This window comes from Enhydra lutris, unplaced genomic scaffold (genome assembly GCF_002288905.1).
Source record: "Enhydra lutris kenyoni isolate GAN:26980312 unplaced genomic scaffold, ASM228890v2 scaffoldscaffold4, whole genome shotgun sequence".
Classification (NCBI taxonomy): domain Eukaryota; kingdom Metazoa; phylum Chordata; class Mammalia; order Carnivora; family Mustelidae; genus Enhydra; species Enhydra lutris.
This window is the reverse complement of record NW_019154088.1, coordinates 57917393-57938933: the sequence shown is the minus strand read 5'-3', so window position 1 is coordinate 57938933 and position 21541 is coordinate 57917393. Positions and strand designations below refer to the sequence as shown.

At 39.8% G+C, this 21541-nt stretch overlaps 1 protein-coding gene across 1 annotated transcript in view; it reads right to left on the bottom strand.

Moving 5' to 3' along the window:
• The window catches only part of LOC111140616 (synaptotagmin 16), a 101528-nt gene that overhangs the window by 24562 nt on the left and 55425 nt on the right, over positions 1 to 21541 (bottom strand). The window contains exons 2-3 of the mRNA XM_022492810.1: positions 7962 to 8174; positions 2016 to 2272 (exon numbers count right to left, since the gene is read on the bottom strand). Of these exons, the coding sequence (XP_022348518.1) occupies positions 2016 to 2272; positions 7962 to 8174 (470 nt within the window). The remainder of the gene's footprint in view (positions 1 to 2015; positions 2273 to 7961; positions 8175 to 21541) is intronic.

Below are 21541 nucleotides of genomic sequence, written 5' to 3'. Positions count from 1 at the left end.
GGCTCCACGTAAACAGACCTGTGATATGTTCCCATGCCAGATGCACAGGGGAAGACAGGGTTCTTAATACAGCCAAGAGGCAAATCAATCAATTCTTAAAAGGCAAGCTAAGCCTGCAAGGCAGGCAGTTACAGGAAGTGCCTCCAAGCTGCATCTGAGGTTCTACCGTAGGAGCACCAAATTACAGTTTTTGTCTCAAAATAGATAGGAGGTTGAATGGAGCACACAGAGATGTCTGGGTATTTTTGGAGTCTGGGAACATTTAGTGCTCTCAACACAAAGTCTTCTATGAAAGCTCCGTGAGTCAGGCAGATGGGAGGTTACCTGAAGAAAGCAATCCCAAGCCTAAGGGAACAAGGGGACAGAGTATCAAGGGGACAGAGTATCAAGAGGCAGGTAACAGCTTTTGTTTTGTTTTTGTGGTGAGAGAGCCAAAAGGAATATTTTTAAATGTTAAATGTTGTTGTGTGGGATTTGATAGGACTTCTTAGCAGTAAACCAACTGGGAAGCAGAATTTAAAAAAAAAACCCAACAACTTATAAGGTTAATAGCTTTGGGTGTCTCTATATGCAGGGCTGCTCTCGACAAGCCACGTATCCGAGTTACTGTTTCTTGTCCTCAGTGGTAACACCAACACATGGCACACAGACACCCGCCCACATGTGTACACCTCCTTCTGCTCTCTCTACGCATCCTAATGCATTAGCAGTAAGGTTTTGGAACATGACTTTCTGTGATTATTTTTTCTTCTCCTTGAGGAGCATTTGGAATATATGACAGCCTAGGTCCTAATAAGAGATTCTACCTGTTTATTTTCCCAGGCAGCCTGATGCTAACAAAATCCTTTCACTTTTCTCCATTCACTTTTCTCTTTCCTATTGCCCCACAAATTATATTAATATTTTATATTCATTTATTACATATTTCATCAAAATTAATTTCCAAGTAGGCATTAGACATTATTATTTGACATCTCCTAATGTCACAGAGTCACAATAAAGAGACCTAGCTAATAAAGAATAACCAAAAATGCCTGTTAGATAACATAGTGTTTGCAAATCTTTATCACAGTGCCTGGCACATTGTAATTGCTCAATAAATGATAGTGTCTCTAAGAATCACCTCCAATCATACCTCTGTGCTATTAGGCATATTCTGGAATAAGTTTCAAATAAGAAATAAATTTAGAAAGAACATCTTTTTTTTTTTTTTTTTTAGATTTTATATAGTTATTTGACAGAGAGACACAGTGAGAGAGGGAACACAAGCAGAGAGAGTGGGAGACAGAGAAACAGGCTCCTGTCAGAGCAGGGAGCCCAGTGAGGGGCTGATCCCAGGACCCGGGGGCCATGACTAGGGCTGAAGGCAGATGCCTAATGACTGAGCCACCCAGATGCCCTGGGGCATCTTTTATCAGAGATTTACTCCAGAAACCAATGTCAATGGCCAGAGGGTCATCACAAACTAATGCCATCTCCTAGATCTTGAAATCAATTCAAATCCAACAAATTTACGGCAAGATCTTCATCATAATATCTTGCATTGTTTCACTGGGAGGGCCATTGTATTTTAATTTTCAAATAATTCTTTTATTCAAGTAACTGTAACTCAAGATTTGGGGCAAATAAAAATAGACTCCACTTAATTGAAACCATGAAGGAACTAAACCAATCTTCCCTGAAGAACTAAAAACTTTTATATAAACAAGAAGTATAATTGTTGCTGGGTCCATTCCACCACCACTCTTTTTCCCCCCATTTTGATAGAAATGTATTTGTGATTCTTTTATTGTATACCCCCTTTTATTGGTACACATGGGGGCTGTGATGTGGTCATCTGAAAAAAAAATTTATTTTGAATAAAGGCTCTTTAGGCCTTTGTCTTTCAAGGTGATGTACCCTTTTCAGGGAAATTTTTTTTTTTCTTGAGGCATGGGGAGCAAGAGGAAAGCAAGAACTCACCAGAGAGCACACAACGCTCAAGCGAAGGAAAGAACGGAAAACAAGTAACTTGCCTCTGGGCTCCACATGGAGGAGCTGTCTGTAGCATAGGAGTCTTCAAACCCCCGGTTATTAAAGGCTGTCTCCAATTCCAAGCTGCCTTCTGTAGACTGGCGACTGAGGCTGTGAGGCACTTTGGTCTCTTGAGGAGATGCACCATGGTGCCCGGTGTTCCCCACCTCACATGGGGACTGGGAATGGGCAGAAACGGGATCATCTTCACTGTAGGACAGATTCTCAGAATAATTCAGCTGGCTGGGTCCATCCAAATCTAAATTTGCAATAAGGAAACTAATTCAAATGTACTATTACTTTCTACCTTTTTACCTGGAGAAATTGACTCAACAACATAAATCAAGCAACAACAACAAATGACAGCAACAACATAAATCAAGACCTCAAAAGCAAAACCCATCAAATAACACCTGCAGAAACATAATTGCATCCACGTGGTGGATAAACTAGGTCTATATAACCAAAAAGACCATTAGTTCATTACATGTGGTATAAAAAGGTTTAATGCTTTCTAGTGATATGAGTATTGAAGGATGTGTCCTAATGTTAAAAGGATAAAATAAACACATTAGCACTTTGTTGGAACTAATGGCCACAAGACCTTGGGGATAGATCTAGAAAGCAAGAACAACAATCTACGGAGATCATATTGTGTCCTGACTCGACTATTTTTCTTTCTCTCTTCCACTTTCACTATCTTATCCTCTCCTTGAAAGGCTTCAGTGGTTCTTTCAAGTAAAAAGTTCTCTACTTGATCCATGGAAGGAACACTGGACTTGGATTCAGATGATCTGGATTTAAATCCTAGCTCTGCATTAAGAATTTAAGCAGAGAGAGTCAATTATCATATGCTTTCACTTTTTTGTGGAGCATAACAAATAGCATGGAGGACAAGGGGAGTTAGAGAGGAGAAGGGAGTTGGGGGAAATTGGAAGGGGAGGTGAACAATGAGAGACTATGGACTCTGAAAAACAATCTGAAGGGTTTGAAGAGGTGGGGGGGTGAGAGGTTGGGGGAACCAGGTGGTGGGTATTAGAGAGGGTACGGATTGCATGGAGCACTGGGTATGGTACAAAAACAATGAATACTGTTATGCTGAAAATAAATTTAAAAAAATTATTAAAAAAAACTGAAAAAAAAAGGAAAATAAATTTACACAATATTTGAACTGTCCAAACCTTTGTTTCCTTATTGATAAAATGAGGATAAAAGCCATTAGAGAATCATTGTAAACACATGAAACAAGAGCCTCCTAGCAGTCACTAGGTTTTCCGTAAATATTGGCCTTGCTTGCTTGTCTGACCCAAACTGGCCTCATCCAACCCAGTAAACCCCATTTTCTACTGCCTCCATGTTACTATCACCTGTGGTCTCATGGGGTCATGAAAACACTAGTTGTGTATTTCTGTCCATTGTGGTCCTCAAACCCCCACTCCTGCCCTCTCCTTCTTGTCCAGCCAAAGCCCAACAGCTCTTGAATCTACCCTCACTTCTTGGACTCAGTATTTTTCTCTGACTTTAGTGTTATTCTACCTTCCCTATCAGCCCTCCCTTACCTATGCATCTCCTTCCTCTCCTTTCCAGTCTAAGTTATCCTCAGACAGTAAAGGAAAATGGGCAGGGTCTTCCCAAGCAATAGCTTTCTCCCTGACTTTCCTCCCACATCCAGAAAGTAGCCGAGGACGTGTTCTCTCTTTCATCTCCAGGATAAGAGAAATTAGAGATACAGACAGGACAAGTGAGTGGGATGACAAAGTATAGATCATGAATTCAGCTCTTATTTATACTGTATGGTAGCAAGTGTTTCTACTGTTGGTCTTAAAGCCTCAGCCAAAACATAAGCTCCCTGGCCACATATCTATGCTTCCTAGTCTTTATCCACCAATGGGTTTCGTGAAACTCTCCCCATAACTTTCAAGGCTAGGCAGGTTAACAAATTTCTGAAGCAGCCGGGTGTGCATCTCTACGGAGTAGTGGCAACAGTGGTTTACCAGCAGTTTATTACCTACCTGCAGTAAACACGCAATCTTAAAAAATACATTATCACCCTATGCAGACTACACAAAAACATATTTAGGCAGATTGGTACTCAGAGCACAACTTCAGACTCCTAATTTGGGATTTTTCCAAAACCATGGCAAACCACTGAGAAGTTCCCCTTACTGCCTTGTAATTCTTAATAATTCAGTTCAGGCCCCTTGGAAACACTTTCATAGGACACCATGACATTTTTACATTCACACATTCAGTTATTTGGCAAACATACTTTAAAAAGTCCACAGAAAACAATAGAACAAGGGATATTCCATATGCAAAACCCTACAACATAAAGCAGAATTTTCTTCTAAGGCTCTAATTAGCACATCCATTCCTCATATCCATGAACACTAAAATGTCCTATTAAACAGTGGGTCATCCATCAACGTGTGCAGCACCCAGCAGGATTTCAGCACAAAATCTAACTTTGCCAAGAAATTACCCCCATAAAATTGTCTCATGACTTTAACTCCTATGGTGATAATACCTAGATCAGTAATAAGGGAATTTTCAAAAGCTACATTAAGCCTTGAAAAGCTATTCATAACTGAAAAACATAAGAACTATATTAATGTAACAAACCATTTTCCTTGACAGACAAGCAAGGAATGAATTAGAAAAGCAAAGCTGGGGTATAAGTCACGAGGCAGAGGAAAAGAAAGGGGATTCACCATTACATAAGGCAATCTTCCCATCCTATAAGTTAAAGAAGATCGTGTCACCTTAAACACATACAGAAAAGTAATTGTCTGTTGTCAGAGTAATGTATCCTAGCTTCTTAGAAATTATAGGCCATGGTTACATCATACAAACCATATTTATTTTAACAGAAAGATTTTAGCACTTTTTAGTCCATATCCCACTTTGACATGGTATAACGCTATTATCCGGTTACTTTATTTTACACTCCCAAACACTTCTCCCACCACCACCTACATACAAATACTTTTGCCCACCATCTACAATAGTCAGTTTTATGTGTCAGCTTGGCCAAGCTATAAGCCTCAATTAATCAATCAAACACTAATTGAGGAAACACTGTGAGGTATTTTGTAGATGTGACTAAGGCCCTTAAGCATTTGACTTCAAGTAAAGGAGATTATCCTACGTAATTAGTTCACTGAAAGCCTTAAGAGGAGACTTGAGGCATCCCTGGACACAAAGAAGTTTACTTGGAGTTCAAACTCATGACCCCAAGATCAGGAGTTGAATGCTCTACCAACTGAGCCAGCCAGGCACCTCAATGTCACCTTCATATATATAAAATCCTAACTGATACCCCATTCCAAACAAAACTGAGCACAGATTTCCCGGGATAGCTGAACTGTTTTCAATGATATCAGGATTGCAACGTCTAGTTTTTGTGAAACATTCTAAGAACTACAGATTTCATAAGCAAAAATAAGGCTCTGTTCAAAACCAATTAAACAAACAAACAAACAAATAGATAAATGCCCTGATACGTGGACTATTCTTCTCCAGCCCACTTTTCAGACCTAAAGACCTGATATGCAGCCTCTAATCTGGATCACTTAACACAAACCCTCTTTGGCATTCCTGGGGATGCAGAGACAGTTAATGCACAGCTATGCTACATCAGACAAATGCGACGAGAGAACTGGCCAGGGATATGAAGGTAGCGTTCGCTTGGTTCTAATAACCCCACTCCATCTAGAATGAAGGATCCCACTTGATGAAACATGAGATAACCTGCCAATAACTCACTCATGGTTCAGATTTTACTTGGATTTGGACCTTTACTTTCACTGTTCCAACATTTTGAAAGCATTTTGAAAGTGGAAGAATTGTCTACAATTAAATTTTTTCTTAGAAAATCATATTTAAGGTAGAGTGGGAAAAAAAAGACTAAGTAGATGGAGGACCGGCAAAAATCCCTCACAATTCCTCTCTGGGGTGCATGCTTAATCTCTTCCTTATTCTTTACTGCTGAAAACAAATTCATAAACCTAAAGATGAACAAAAAGAAATGACACAGAACAAAAAATATCATGCAATAAAAATGACATTAACATTTTCATGGCATTTGATAACCTAAAATTTAGCACACAGTTATCCTCTCCTATAAAAATCTTGCTGATTTTCTTCAAAATCTATAGGTAATTTATCCAGTGCAATGTGCTTTTTGCCCCCTCCAATAGAGAAAGAAATGTGATTTTTCCTGTCACTCTCTGTCAAGTTTTTCAGAATCGCCAGTTATGAATAAAGTTATTGCTAATTCCAGAAGGGGTGAGGGTTAGAATTGTTATCAGAACTCTCAGAACATGGGCCATTTGTATAAATCAGAAACTAGACATTTGGGCTTTGGGGAAATGGGGCCATTAGCTTTAGAATGCACGGAACTGCTCCTGGGGAATCAACCGCCATTAACTTTCATTAGCAATCATTTGCCCTTGCAGTGGAGAGGGAGGAACACTATCATGGAACACCAGTGAAAGAAAAAACAGGAGAGTGGTGAGTGAATAGCAGAGGTCAGTAGCTACTGATACAATATGGTGGTCATTTACCTTGGGTTAATAGGAACAGCAATAAAATATGCTATGTTGGCCCGTATCAATAAGTACAATTACACGACAGAGTGCAAATTGTTATGTTTCTGCTGACAAATAAATAAGGTTCCCTCTGGATATCCTCCTCCTTTAAATTTTTATTTTATTCTTTTTTGGACTGCCTCATTCACCTTGTCGAGCCAGACATTTCTTCTCTGTTATCTTCTCTCAATCTCGGACTCTCCTTTTTCTCTATCTATTGCTAAGTGTTGCAAACAATGGAAAGACTACAACTATGGGAGAAGAGTTCCATAATAGAAACTATGGAAGACTACAACTATGCCCATCTTGGTTTGACTGACCATGTATCCAAGGGAAAGAAGAAAAAGATTAGAGAGCTCAGGTCATTTAGACCAGGTCACGAAAGCGGGCAGTGTGACATTTCTTCTAGCTTTCTACCTAATATGATTCACAGACTCTTCCCTGTTTCAATATCCTGTGCTTACTAGGGTTCCAGGCATAAAAGAGTCAGAGAGATGCCTGACCTTCACTGGGGAAAGCACTAAGAAATAATTTACTGTTCTTTTTCCAGGTTATTTTGTGTGAGTGGTGTGGAGGGAGGACTCTTAACAAGACCCACCTACCATAATGAGCCACAAGCTAGGTTTACTCTACCTCAGAGTACTGTATCACTGGGGAAGGTATTCAGTCTGAAGATGCTGGAAAATGGCAGAAGACCTTGCTCTTGCTCAGCAAGCAATTCTCCTGTGGGGCAGAGGATGGGGATAGTGGTGGGGGTGGCCAGAAACTACAGGGAATGAGGGCAGATGTTCAGGGTATGTGCTGTTTGAAAAGGGTTATTCAATATTACTATAATACATGTTTTTATTTGAAAGGTAAAACATGCCTGTGGCTTTAATAATATGAACTATTAAAAGAAAGATTTCAAAAATTGTCTGAGGTTATACAGATAGATAGAAAATAGACTCTGATTCCAAGTGAGAGAAAAGGCACAGAATCTCAATGTCAGCAAACAGCTATGTGAAATGTTTATATCTATCAGAGGAGATTAAGATTTTATAAAGCTTAATAAATACCATGCTAATTCTAGCCATTAGTGTTCAAAATATACAAAATGGTAAGCTCTAAGGAAGGAGGGGGGTCCCACAAATCAGGGGTCAAGATTTTGGTACTTCTTATCCATTCCTTCTCCCAGTTCCCTATATGACACCCCTCTGTTAGGTTTGAAAAAACCCTTTACCCTGTTCCAGCCTCTAGTTCTTGCCCCATTTTCTTTTCCTCTCTGGGCTCTCAGATACAAGTATAATGATTGACTCACAGGTGTTCTTATCATTGTCCATCCCTGCTCTAGATAAAGAAAGGGTTTCATGCAAAGAATACCTTCACAGGCAGATACTTCTGTGTTATCCTCCTCATGGGTAGAGAGCAGGTGGCTGAATTTTGATTTCTGCTCCAATCCCACCTGCTTTCCTTTCTCAGATGCTTCTGAATGGAAACTCTGGGACCGGGACACAGAAATCTCAAATTGTTTGGTCACCTCTTCATCACTGTCAGAAGATGTGCATGGCTCTTCATCATCACCAAAGCTGTTAACTGGGAGCAAACAAGAGCCATGAGTCTCATGTGGGGCTCACAAGAATACAGAGATTGATAACCCAGAGAAATAGAAGAACATAGAAGAACATGAATGATTAGTCTGGATAATACAGGCCCAATCCAGACAGAAAGATTTTAAAGCATTTTTTGAAACACAAATTTGAGTCCAAAGGAATAAAACAGGAAAAGAAAGCTTATGTGGGCAAGTAGAAATACATAGCTGGAACTCAGGAGGAACCATCAGGACACTCCTGACATAATAAGACCTTTAGTTGAGAAGGGCGGCCCTACTGATTTGCTGTGTTGGGGACACGTGCTTGTAACTGGGAACAGGACATTTGACAATGATGACAGAAAATATGCTTAGTCTCATCTCTGTTACTAAAACACAAAGAGCTAAGCCCCATCCCAGAGAAGGCGTACTTGCAGCTGAGAACTTCCAAAAGTGTCCTAGTTTTGAAGAGACACCCGCAGTAGTATATGTAATTCAAACAAAACAGAACTAGTTTATATTATAATGTTCTAATGCCTTTATCAGCACCAACAACCCAAACCAAACACCCTTTCAATTATTTGTACTACTTTCCTCATATCAGCTCGCTGGCACTTTCAGTTTCTCCAACAAGCTAAGATGGTTCTTCCCTTTGAGTTCTTTGCCTTTGTTGTTCCTTCTGTCTAGAACCCTCCAGCCCCTGGTGTTTTCCTGGCTGGCTCCTCTCCCCACTGAAGTGTCAGCTCCATGGTCACTTCATCCTAAACTCTTCTTCATTGTCCTACCTTAAGCAATTTTCTTCAAAACATTTCTGTTCCTCTCTTCTCCCCCATGACTTCCATGAAAATAAAGACATCACCAGTTTTGTTATCTGATGTCTCTCCATTATGTAAAACAATGTCCACTGCATAGTAAGTGCTTAACAAAAGCTTGTTAAATCTTGAAGAAATTGGTGAAGATCCAGTGTTTTCTCCCAAACCTGAGCACCGCCCACCCTCTCCACTAACACACACTCACCCAGAGTTCCCTGTGCCTAGAATGTTTTCCCTTTGCCCCAACGCCTGTCTAGACTAGTCAAGAATCCAGTTCATCAGTATAGTGATGTCAGTATAGACATCACTTCTAGAGAGAGCCTTTCACTGACCCCTTAAATCAGGTTCAGAGCTTCTTCCATGAGCAGTAAAATAGCTCTCAGCCCTGCCCTATCGATGTTCCCTCCAGCTTTGTGACAGATTCACCTATTTAATTTCCAACCATTCCACCCAATCTGTACATAACAGGAGAGTAAGAGACACAGTGGACCACCCACCTTCGCTTCCCTCCAGGCCCTATCTCCATGTCAGGCACACGGCAGGCTACTTTGTAAATATTTGCTGAAAGTAAACTGGAAATGATAAATAATTGGGATTTTTTTTTTTCCAGAGTGAGTGAGCAAGAGAGCATTGGGAGGGGTGGGAGAGAGGAAGAGAGAGAGAGAATCTTAAGCAGGCTCAACACCCAGCATGGAGCCAGATATAGAGCTCGATCTCACAACCCTGAGATCTGAGCCAGAGTCGAGTCAGACACTTAACTAACTGAGCTACCCTGGAGCTCCAGTGGGAAATTATTATTTTTTTTTAATTTGCTCCTCCCATCCAAAAGTCACACACAATTCTCGGGAAGAATATGGTTATTAATTCATAGATGGGTCCTGAAGATTACTACTGAGCCAGAAGCTAAGAAGAAATTATAAATACATTTTTAAAGTGAGAGAAAATACGTTAAATACCAGCCTGGTCAAAATATCTATTTTCTGTCTTATTTAAGAGTTGATATTCCTGAGTTTGTTTAGAAGATTAGTAATAATAATAAATACTTTTTGCTTTTTTATGTGCCAGAAACTGTCCTAAGTGCCTTACACATATTATGTCATTTAACCCACATTAAACACTCATTATCGTTCTCATTTTCCAAGTGAGAAAATCAAGAGAAAGAAAAGTCTACAACTGGTTGAAGATCATACTCCCAATAAAGGGTAGAACTGAGTTTTGAATCAAGGTAGCTGTCTCGAGAGGCCATGTTTCTAATTATTATTCTGAAGAGCCAGAGAGAGGCACTAGAAAGAATCCTTCTGAATTCTGAATGCTCACATCAACTAGCTCAGCCCCTGCGGTCAAATCTCTTAACCTGTGCGGATCATTTCTAATGTCTGGATCATTTCCCAGGTCTTCTCTAGATCTAAGTTTTCTGACTCCAAACTTCCTACCCAACAAACGTCAATACTGGATCTGTTTTTCTCTTTTATGGAGCAGCTGATGTAAGAATACAAGAGTACATCACTGTCAGCTCACTCAGTTGTGTTGGCTGTGACCAGCACCAGTAAGACCTGAAAAGCCAATTGTTAGAAGACATGAGATATCCCACTAATCCTAAAAAACCACCCCAACAGAAAACCATCACAAGAGGCTGTCTTCCCATGTCCCAATATGCTGTGCAAAGCACCTGTTGTAAGACAGACCATCACGTAAGGGAGAGATCCAGGGGCCAATGGAGCAAAATTAAACTCCCTTCACCATTAAAACACAGGACCAGCTGAGCACCTGGGAAGGAATTAGAGGGATATAAGCATGGGGGATGAAGCATTTATTGGAGTTCTAAGTGTAAGATTCCATTCCATTTATATTACTAGGTCAGATTTTAAAATGTAAGTAGTCATAGTTATCAATCTCAAATCAAGTGACTGGATATTTCCTAATCTATAAAATCAATAGTTGGAATTCACTAATTTTTTAGAATTCATCAATTTACCATTATAGGATCCCTGAGAGGTGGGGATTTTTGTTGTTGTTGTTTTGCTTTTTTTTTTTTGTTTGTTTGTTTGTTTTCCCCCAGTGAGTCACTGATCATCCACAGAAGAAAGATTTCCATTTCACTAAACATTCCAGATACCTTCTTGGGACTTCGCATATATTATCTCATTTAATCCTCGCAGCAACACCATGCAGTAAGGATCATTATTAGTCCCATCACAGAGATGGAAAACAGAGGCACAGAAAGCTAAGTAGATTGCCCTCAGCAACAACATTAGCAAAGTAACAAAATGGGACTTGAACATTGAACCTGTGTTTTTAGCCCAAGTGCATATCATCAAACACTATCGGGTGAGGGCACTAGAGCCATATTTAGTTTACTTTTCGGAGTGAGGTGAGGGTGCTCTGCCACTTCCACCCTGAAATCTGCCAGGAGGTTGCCTCCTTTGTGAGAAGAGACCAGCAGTCAGCCCATGTGGGAGTGGGTGAATACATACAGCAGCCTGCGGTATAACCGGCCTATTGCCCCTCGTGGGATTATAAATAAAAACTGCACGTGCTATTCTAAGCCTCATTCCCCAAGGACTTCAGGGAATTCTCCATTTAAAAATGAAACTTGCCATCCCTCCCTAAAAACCACTCAGTAGCAACATAAGTCTCTAGTGGCACGATTACAATGATAAAAGCAATTCCATATACAGCACGTACCATGTGCAGGCACTATTCTAGAACTTTACCTATTTTAACTTATTTGCTCTTTACAATAACCTAAACCCATTTTGTGGATGGGAAAACTGAGACAAAGTGAGGTTAGTAATTTGCCACGGTCATAACAGTTAGTAGTAGTGGAACCAAGATTCAAACCCAAGCTGTATTGCTCCAAAGTCCGTGTAAATGAACATGATGTTCCCTCTACCATCTGCTGCCTCAAGGGAAAAAAAAAAAAAATCATTCTTAAATCCTGGTCAAAATCTACACAACTCTGTTTTATCACTAAGAACACAAAATCACATAGTTTGAGCTGGAAAGAATTTTTATAAGCATTTTTTTAGACTTTCTTTTATTTATTTAATACAGAGAAAGAGAGAGCACAAGCAGGGCAAGCAGCAGGCAGAGGGAGAGGGAGAGGGAGAAGCAGGTTCCCTGCTGAGCAAGGATCCTAACATGGTCCGTGCTGGGAGCCGGGATCATGACCTGAGCCAAAGGCAGACACTTAACTGACTAAGGCACCCAGGCATCACTATAAACATCTTTTTAAAAGATTCCTGTGCGGTGCCTGGGTGACTCAGTGGGTTAAAGCCTCTGCCTACATCTCGGGTCATGGTTCCAGGGTCCTGGGATCAAGCCCCAAGTCGGGCTCTCTGCTCGGTGGGGAGCCTGCTTCCCTTCCTCTCTCTCTGCCTGCCTCTCTGCCTACTTGTGATCTCTCTCTCTGTCCAATAAATAAATAAAATCTTAAAAAAAAAAAAAAGATTCCCGCTACTTACCTTGTAATAAGTCTATGTCAACAACTAAACTAAAAAGTCTGGATTTCATTCAACTTAAATTTTTTTTTTTTTTAAAGATTTTATTTACTTATCAGAGAGAGAGAGAGAGAGAGAGCGAGAGTGAGCACAAGCAGATAGAGTGGCAGGCAGAGGCAGAGGGAGAAGCAGGCTCCCCGCTGAGCAAGGAGCCCGATGTGGGACTCGATCCCAGGACGCTGGGATCATGACCCGAGCCGAAGGCAGCGGCTTAACCCACTGAGCCACCCAGGCGTCCCTCAACTTAAATTTTTGAAAATCACAAAGTCTCATCTCAGTTGTGACATTTCTTTCAGAGATAAGATAGTACTTTCTGAAACACCATATAAATACCAAGTTTAAACCCCTTTCAAGCTAAGTACCTGGGAAATAACACAGTGAGAATTTGTATTCAGGTTTCACCCCTTCATCCAATTAGCTTGCTAAAATAATAGGGGGGAAAATTGCACAATTACCATGGATGTGGATACATCTTAAAGTTAAGATTGTTCATTTCACTCAGACACAGAATACAGAGGGATCATTGATAGAACCCAAATATCCACCACCAGAGAGAAGGCAGACTCTTCTGCAAACCTTCTGATGCTTGGCCACCCAGCTTCATCCCTTTGTTCGCACACTGTAGAGGGGTACCGCGGGCTTCTTGAACTGGCAGGAAGATCATATCTTGGAAAGGTAGAGAGCGCTGACTGGAGACCCATCGGAACTGAATCCCTGCTACAATGGAGTCAGAATGTTCCTCCCTCTAATTTGTAATGATTTTTTTTTCCTAGTTCAAGTAGGAAGGGGCAAAGCATGCTATCTTTATGTGACACATTTAAGTAAAGAAGGTGGGGCCCCAGAGCCATAGAAACAGCCTGTCAAGTACATTGGTCAAGACTAGAGTGGTTAAGAGTGTGGAATCTGGAGCCCAGCAGCCTAGCTCTGAATTTGAGATCTTCCGTTTGCTAGTTTGAGACCCAAACAAGTTCCTTACTCTCTCTGAACTCTGGTGTCCTTATTTTGAGATTCCTTACTTCTTAATGTTGTTGAGACAAATAAGTGAAATAAAATGAACCTGGGCGGCTCAGTTGGTGAAGCGTCTGCCTTTGGCTTGGGTCATGATCCCAAGGGCCTGGGACTGAGCTTGCTTCTCCCTCTCCCTCTGCCACTCTCCCTGCTTATGCGCTCTCTCAAATAAATAAATAAAATCTTTTTAAAAAATAAATGAAATAAACCACTTAGCCCATGCCTGGTATATGATATGCTCAAAAATGTTGCTATTATTATTATTGTTAATATCATTATTGTCTCCTATCATGGCAGTGCCCTTATTGGAAGCCCTTTTATGAAGCCTTGCACTTATATGCAAAGGAAAGAATGTGCCTGCTCTTGCAGGGTCTACTTGAAAACTCATCATAAGGTTGTTGTAGGGGAAAGGTGGAAGAAACAAGGGCTGGGTGAGGAGGAGGTAAGCCAGTAATGTGAATTGTGTTACTTTCTTTACCTCACTATCCTTTTTCCCAAGCCTGGAGGTGGGGTGCTCTGTCAGAGTTGGCAATGCTGTCTGGCTGTAGGCAGTGCCCAACACCTGCTCATTTTCTTGTTTCTTTTAAGGCAACAAAACCATCAACTGGTGATACAAGGAGAGGATTTCTTAAGCCTGTCTGCTGCTATTTCACAGATGGAGTTAGAATTTATAAACAATCAGTGAAGCTCTGAGCTTATTAATTTGTTCCCACCCACATAGGACCAATTAGGTGGAAGGAGGTGCTGCTCACATCTTATGCATGGGAAGAGGAGACAGGTCGGGGCGGGTTGTGCTCAGTGGTGCAATACCCTGGGTGCTACTTTTAGCTACAGTTGCAGGAAATCCCTTATATACTAGATTTCTCAAATACCCACAGCAAACGTCTGCCCAGGGTGGCTGGCTAAGGATGGAAATAACAACAGTAAGTTGGTTAAAGTGAAAAAGGAGAAGGGAGGTCAGATGAGACAACTGCCCATTTCACATCCTAAGAAAGTGACCACGTTTCTAGAAGCACGATCCAGCCATTATTGGATTCAGGCAGGAGAGGAAAAGATTTTTATTTATTTTCCAGCCTTAGGGGTATTTTTCAGACAATGTTTTGTGGAAGTCTAGGGTTCTAAAAGGAGCTTCAAGGCCTTTGGACATATGGGTGGTTGCATGGGGCAGGTTGGGCCATGCAGCCTATAGAGGCAGGGCTGTTTTGCTCTAATATTATTTACATTTTTATAAGATTTTGTTGGGAAAAGAATAGGAGTCCTGACACTTTTTAAAAGTTTGAAAAACAGCGATATAACCCCACTCCCTCATTCTACTGAACAGACACTGTGTGTGAGGCTACTTAAGGAACTCGCCTATAGCCAAATAGCTAATTAGTGGCAGAGGAAAGACTAGCACCAGGTCCTCCCGTGCACACTGGCTCTTGCTACCCTGTACCTTGTGCAAGATATATTTGACAACTCCATTTCCTATATGCACAAAATGATGGCACTTGCAACACTTATATATGAGTGAGTCAAAAAGAAAATCTTTTATTAAAACTAGTTATGGATCACTAGAGTAGGGAAAACTTACAATAGTGAAGATTCCAGTTCCATTAACAGCAGAATAAGTGATTTGAACTCATCTATGAATAACAATTATAAACTCATGAAAAAAAAATTAAGTCAATTTGTAAGCAAGAGCAGGGACAATCTGGAGAGTATCCAACTTTTGAAAGAAGGAAACTTCCATGATTACATTGCTTTTCTGCTAAGAGTTCCACCAAGTCTATGAAGCATAGGCGATCTAGGACTCCGGCAGACATAGAAGGCTTATTGACTTACGGTGTCAGAGGACAGAATTCAGGGCCGCTGGAAATGCAGGTGGAAACTCCAGAAAGGAGGAAACCAAAGAAAAAGAACTCCAAAATCTGCATATGAACTTGGCAAACACTTGGTTGAAATGTGGAATATGAATGCACGGTGTGTGTGGGGGGGAAGAATCCAAGGACCTCTCAAAAGTAACAACTAGAGGGCTAAAAAATCTGAGCAGACATTTTGGCTGGAGCCTATTTCAGGAGTCAGGTGTTTGAATCTGGCCAAGTTAGAGACCCCAGGTATTCCATTAAAACTCTAGACAGATCCACCTGAGAGCTAAGTCAAAAAGTAAAACCGAAACAAACCCAACAGAACACAGGAATCATAAGATCAAAGGAATCCACTAATAATGGAACTGTGTGCTAAAACAGAAAGTAACTCACTTCTCTTCCCCACCAGGCCAAGCTCATCCCAGATAAGAGAGGAAGCATCCTGAAAGCATCAGGTGTGGGGTGATCGGCTCAGGCTATGGAGATCACACAAAGGCTGCACCATAACGGGCAGTATTCTGAACAGACCTGTGTCTGTACTCACCAGGCCCTCATTTCTCATTATCTGACTCTCTCAACTACAAATGTTTCCTGAACACTTGGCTTTGACAATCACTTTCAGGTTCATCACTGCAACAGGGTTCACCTGCGGAAGAGCAAGTGCTAAACTGTTAACCTCCTGACTCTTTTTGGCTCTGCTCTCTAATATGCATGCCTCCAACAAGGGGATTCCTTGATAGGACCCAAGTGTTGTGTTGTTTTCCTGCTATAGTGGCATTTACATACAAATTAATGGCCAAGACTACAATTTACTCTGCTGAGAACTGTGGTGACCTGATAATTAAATTTCTGCACATGCAGAGAAAACATAAAACCAGACTGTTTGCTCTTGCTTTCTTTTCCCCAACCCCCAACACTTTTCTATCACTCCAATGAATCTTTACAAGCAAATGTGAATTGACATTTTGATTTACAAATGTTCTGATTAGGAAGACAAAAAACAAATTCCATTGCCATGGATACTAAAATGAAGGGCCTGGGATGGGTAGCCAAGGCTGAGAGAGATAATAAACAGATCTTGAGATGTGCAGGTGTTGTGAGTTTTTGAAATTCTAGCTATTAAGTGCATTCACTCATCTTTCCATCCCATGCTGCAAATCATTCTCGAGGCAGTTCCCAAAGTTATTGTTTTATCTTGCAATACAGCCCTGTCAAGCTACAGAGATAATTTCTAAAAGGCAGTCTCAAACTCTCCTCAGTACCAGATCTACAGTAAATATATCCAAATATATTATGATAACTGGAAAGAAATAGGCTGAAAATGTTCACTTGGCTAAGTAAGAGTTTTTTTAGAAGAAAAATAAAAGGCAGATTCCAATAAAAGTCACACAATTCATACATCATATATTCAGGGGTGGTACGCATATAGTAGAATAGCAGCCCTCAGTGATGCCACTGATATCAGATAACGAACAACTTCTCTCCATTTGTAGGAAAGTTAATGGAAATTTTTCCAAATGTTTGACTTTTCCCATAAAGTTTCTGCCCCTTGGGTGCCTGTTATCACATTAGCTGACATGCACGAGCAGATGGAAAAAAAAAAAAAAGGAACAAAGAAATGAAGTAGCTAATCATGTTTCTTTCCATAGTTGATTTGTCTTGGATATGCAATACTCATGGTTATGACTATAACATGGTTTACATCATCTAGTCATATTTTCCACTGACAAAATGAGTCCTGCTTCATGAAGAACATAAATACATGAAAATTACATGGGGTACCACAAAAATCACGTCAATTTTCAGCATTGAACCACCTGAACAAGCTAAGCACCACTGAATTGGAAATGTTGCCCTGAGTATAATAATGTTGCTTGTTTCATCCACATTCTTTTTTTTTTTTAATGTATTTATTCATTGGACAGACCGAGATCACAAGTAGGCAGAGAAGCAGGCAGAGAGAGGAGGAAGCAGGCTCCCTGCTGAGCAGAGAGCCTGATGTGGGGCTCTATCCCAGGACCCTGGGATCAGGACCTGAGCCAAAGGCAGAGGCTTTAATCCACTGAGCCACCCAGGTGCCCCTCATCCATATTCTTAAATGCCATGTAGAGCTTACTTTCTGCTATCTATCTTACTTACATTTTCTAAATGGGTTTATGTAGCTGTGATTCCTCTAACGTGTTCAAGGAATTTGTGGTCTTAATTCATTCTTCTCTTCTCTATCCCCTTAGTGCCTAACATATTGTTAGAGGAAAACACAGCCACGTCACCTGGGTGGCTCAGTCGGTTAAGCATCTCCCTTCTGGTCAGGTCATGATCTCAAGGTCCTGGGATCGAGCCCCGCATAGCGCTCTCTGTTCATCAGGGAGCCTGCTTCCCCCTTTCTCTCTGCCTGCCTCTCTGCCTACTTGTGATCTCTCTCTCTGTCAAATAAATAAATAAAATCTAAAAACATTAGAAGTAAAAAAGCAATAAATCAAATCCTTCAATAAGGAATAAACAAATGAATTTAAAATTAGTATAAGAGTGTATTAGCCAGGTTATTCAGAAAAACAGAACCAATAGGGGAGATATATGATTTATATTTATTTATTATAAGGTATTGGCTCATGTAATTATGGAGGCTGAGAAGTTCCAAGATCTGTAATTGGCAAGCTGGAGACCCAGGAGACCCAGTGGTGTAGTTCCAGGCCAACTGAAGGCCTGCGAACAAGGAGAGCCAATGGTGTACATTCTAGTTCAAGATCAGATGAAGACCAATGCTTTTGTTCAAGCAGTCAGGCAAAGTTCTCTTTTACTGAGCTTTTCTGTGCTATTCAGGTCTTCAATAGATTGGGTGAGGCCCACCCCATTAGGGAGGGCAGTTTACTTTACTCAGTCTACCAATTCAAATGTTAATCTCCTCCAGAAATATCCTCCCAGATACACCCAGAATAGTATTTGAGCCACTATTTTGGCACCTGTGGTACAATCAAATGATGCATAAGAGTAACTACCACAAATACCATGAAGGCAAATGCCAAGTGGGAAGAATACCAAAGAGAAGCAAGTCATACACAGGTTTTTATCCCAGCTCCGACACTTCCCAACAGGGTGATCTTGGGTGAATTTCGGTTCATTCATCTTTAAAAATTAGACCAGCTTTTGGAAGTCTGAAGCCATATAAAACCCCTCCTGCTACAAACTCATAGAAATGCTGATAAAATTAGAAAGATACCTGGTACTACCCCAGAGGCATAAACAACTTGTTTGGCTGATATCTAGGATATTAACACGCTTGGATTCATGCAAGTCTGGATCTAAGACCCTAGCATAAAGCTACTACTCTTTAATAGAGGCTGCCCTTTCTATGAAAGGGGGACTAATAAATTTCAGCTAAAAGTTTGGACCTAGAGAAGTAGCAAGGAAGGTTACTACCCATTGGGGCTGTGAATGAGAAAAAATTATTCTATAAGAAGTAAAAATATTAAGTCTACCTCTCACAGAGATATAGTACAAGCCCAACACAGATATCTGAAAGTAAGAAATTAATAAGGGAAATGGGTAAGCACTTATGAAATCAAGGAGAACCCAGCAGAAGCAAGTGCAAAATTGCGCTATAGGAATATTTCCATAAGCCAGTGAACACAGGATTACGCCCTTCACCAAGCACAAACATAGCCCTTCTAAAGATGAGCTAACCTGCAAACACACAGACTATAATAAACAAAAGGTATTAAACTATCTTGAGGTGAGATAGAAAACAATCTAAGAACACACAGTGATTTAAATATTTGGAAGATTTACAAGAATTAGCCATGTATTAGGCCACAGAGGAAGCCTCAAAAATATAATTATACCACACACATTCTAATCTCAATACAGTTAGAAATAAAAGACTTTTTAGAAATTATAAAAATGCCTTTTGGAAACCAGAATCCACATTTTTAAATAATTGATGGGTCAAAGAAGAAAATTTAATTGGAATGATAAAATATTTATAACTGAAAAATAATGAACACATCACATATCATACATTTGTGGGATATATTTAAAGTGGTACTTAAAAGAAATTTATGGATTCATTTAGGGTATATATTAAAAATAAAGAAAAAGACTGAAAAATTAATATGATAAATGGTCAATTCAAGACGTTATTGATCAACAGTTTAAACCGAAGCAAAGTACATGGAAGAAATAAAAAACTAAAAAGTAGATATTAATAAAAATGTTACTACAAAGAAAACATTGGAACTACGGAAGATGAAGACAATCTCTTAAAGATAAGTCAAAATCTTAAAGATTAAGACAAAGAATACATTTATAGATATAATGGACACTTGAAAATCATAAGAGAACACAAATAAGTTTAAACAATTTTTTTTTTTAAGATTTTATTTATTTATTTGACAGAGATCACAAGCAGGCAGAGAGGCAGGCAGGGAGAGAGGAGGAAGCAGGCTCCCTGCTGAGCAGAGAGCCTGATGTGGGGCTGGATCCCAGGGTCCTGGGATCATGACCAGAGCCGAAGGCAGAGCCTTTAACCCACTGAGCCACCCAGGCATTCCAGTTTAAACAATTTTAAAAAGAACGAATATAAGCTGGTAACCGCTGAAGAAGTAACATGTAGAAAAAAATTCAATAAGTGACATATCATATCCAAATGGTTTTGTGTTAATTTTCCAACTTTCAGTGAATAGGTAACTGCTCTTTTATATAAACCATTCTAGAAGGAAAGACTTATATATATTAACATACATACATTATATATATATATATAGTATATATATATAACATACTATATATATATATCACTTTTTAAGGATAGCTATAAACTCAAGCTCAAGTCAGGGAATTTATGTAGTAGTTCAATTTCACACAGTGCTAGTTGCAAACATTGTAAACTAAGCAGCAAACAAAATTTATATCAAAAGCAAATACATTGAGAATAAGAATTTATAACAAATATGCAAAGAAGGTTAAGTATCATGAAGATCTCTTAAATATACTTAACTACATTAATAGATTAAAGATGAAAAACTTATAAATCATCTCGACAGATGTGGAAAATCTAAATAGGTTTCAACACCCATTCATGACAATTATTCTCAGTAACTTGGAATAGAAGGAAGTTTTCTCCACCTGAAAAAGAAAATCTATCATGCATCACACTCAATAGTAAACTTTAACATTCCTTAAAGACAATAAAAGACGAGAACACTCGATGTTACCACTTCCTGGCAATTCTGTACTGGAGGTCTCAAAAGCACTATAAGACAAGAAAAATAAATGAAGGGCATGTGTTGGAAAGCCAAGAAATGAAATGCCAAGAGATTGAACTTCCCATGTTAAAAAAAAAATTCTGAGAAGAAACCAAGGTCAACCTTTCAATTATTAAGGGTTCATCAAGGGGATATCTGCCTCTAATCACGGTGAAAAGAAGCACTAAATTTAGCCTCACACGTGAAACAACTAAAAACCTGGACATCAACAACGATTCTGAAAATATTGAACATTAAGCACTAAAAACAGGGAGTCCTGAGAGATGAAAAGTAAGCAAGTAAGTTCTATGCTTACCCAAACCGACTGCCTCGAGAAAGTTTTGAGGCAAAGCTGATGTTCTCCCTGCTTTGAGGGATGGAGTTAGGGGCCAAAGCTGTGAGAACTCACCAAAACAGTACTGAAGAGAAAGCTACAAAGAGAACTCAGAGACCTGCTGTATTTGAAGTCTTCAGAAAAATACTGATAAGGGCATGTGAGGAAAAATACTGAAGACATAGAAAGAATTAATGGAAATGATTGGAGGTAACTACCTGGAATTCAGAGAGAACCAGGAATATTGCCTGGTTCAACTAGCAAGCATAGAAAACCCCCTCAGTGGGGCATTGGTTAAACCACTCAGGAGATATTTGCCTCATAGGAAGGAGCCAGAGATAAAACATTACTTAAGCCTTACCTAACAAAGTTTAAAACCAAGACCTAAAAGGATCAGTTTCCAAGTAACTTACCCAGGTTCCAAGCTCAAGAAGCATTATACATCCAGCATGCAACAAGGTAAAACTTACAATGTATGCCAACCAATCCAACATTTCTAAGCATGCAGAGAAGCAGAAAAATATCACCCATAATGAAGAAAAAAGCCAATCAATTGAAATGGTCTAAGAAATCACACAGATAATAGAATTTTTAGGCAAGGACATTAAAACAGTAAATACCACTATATTCC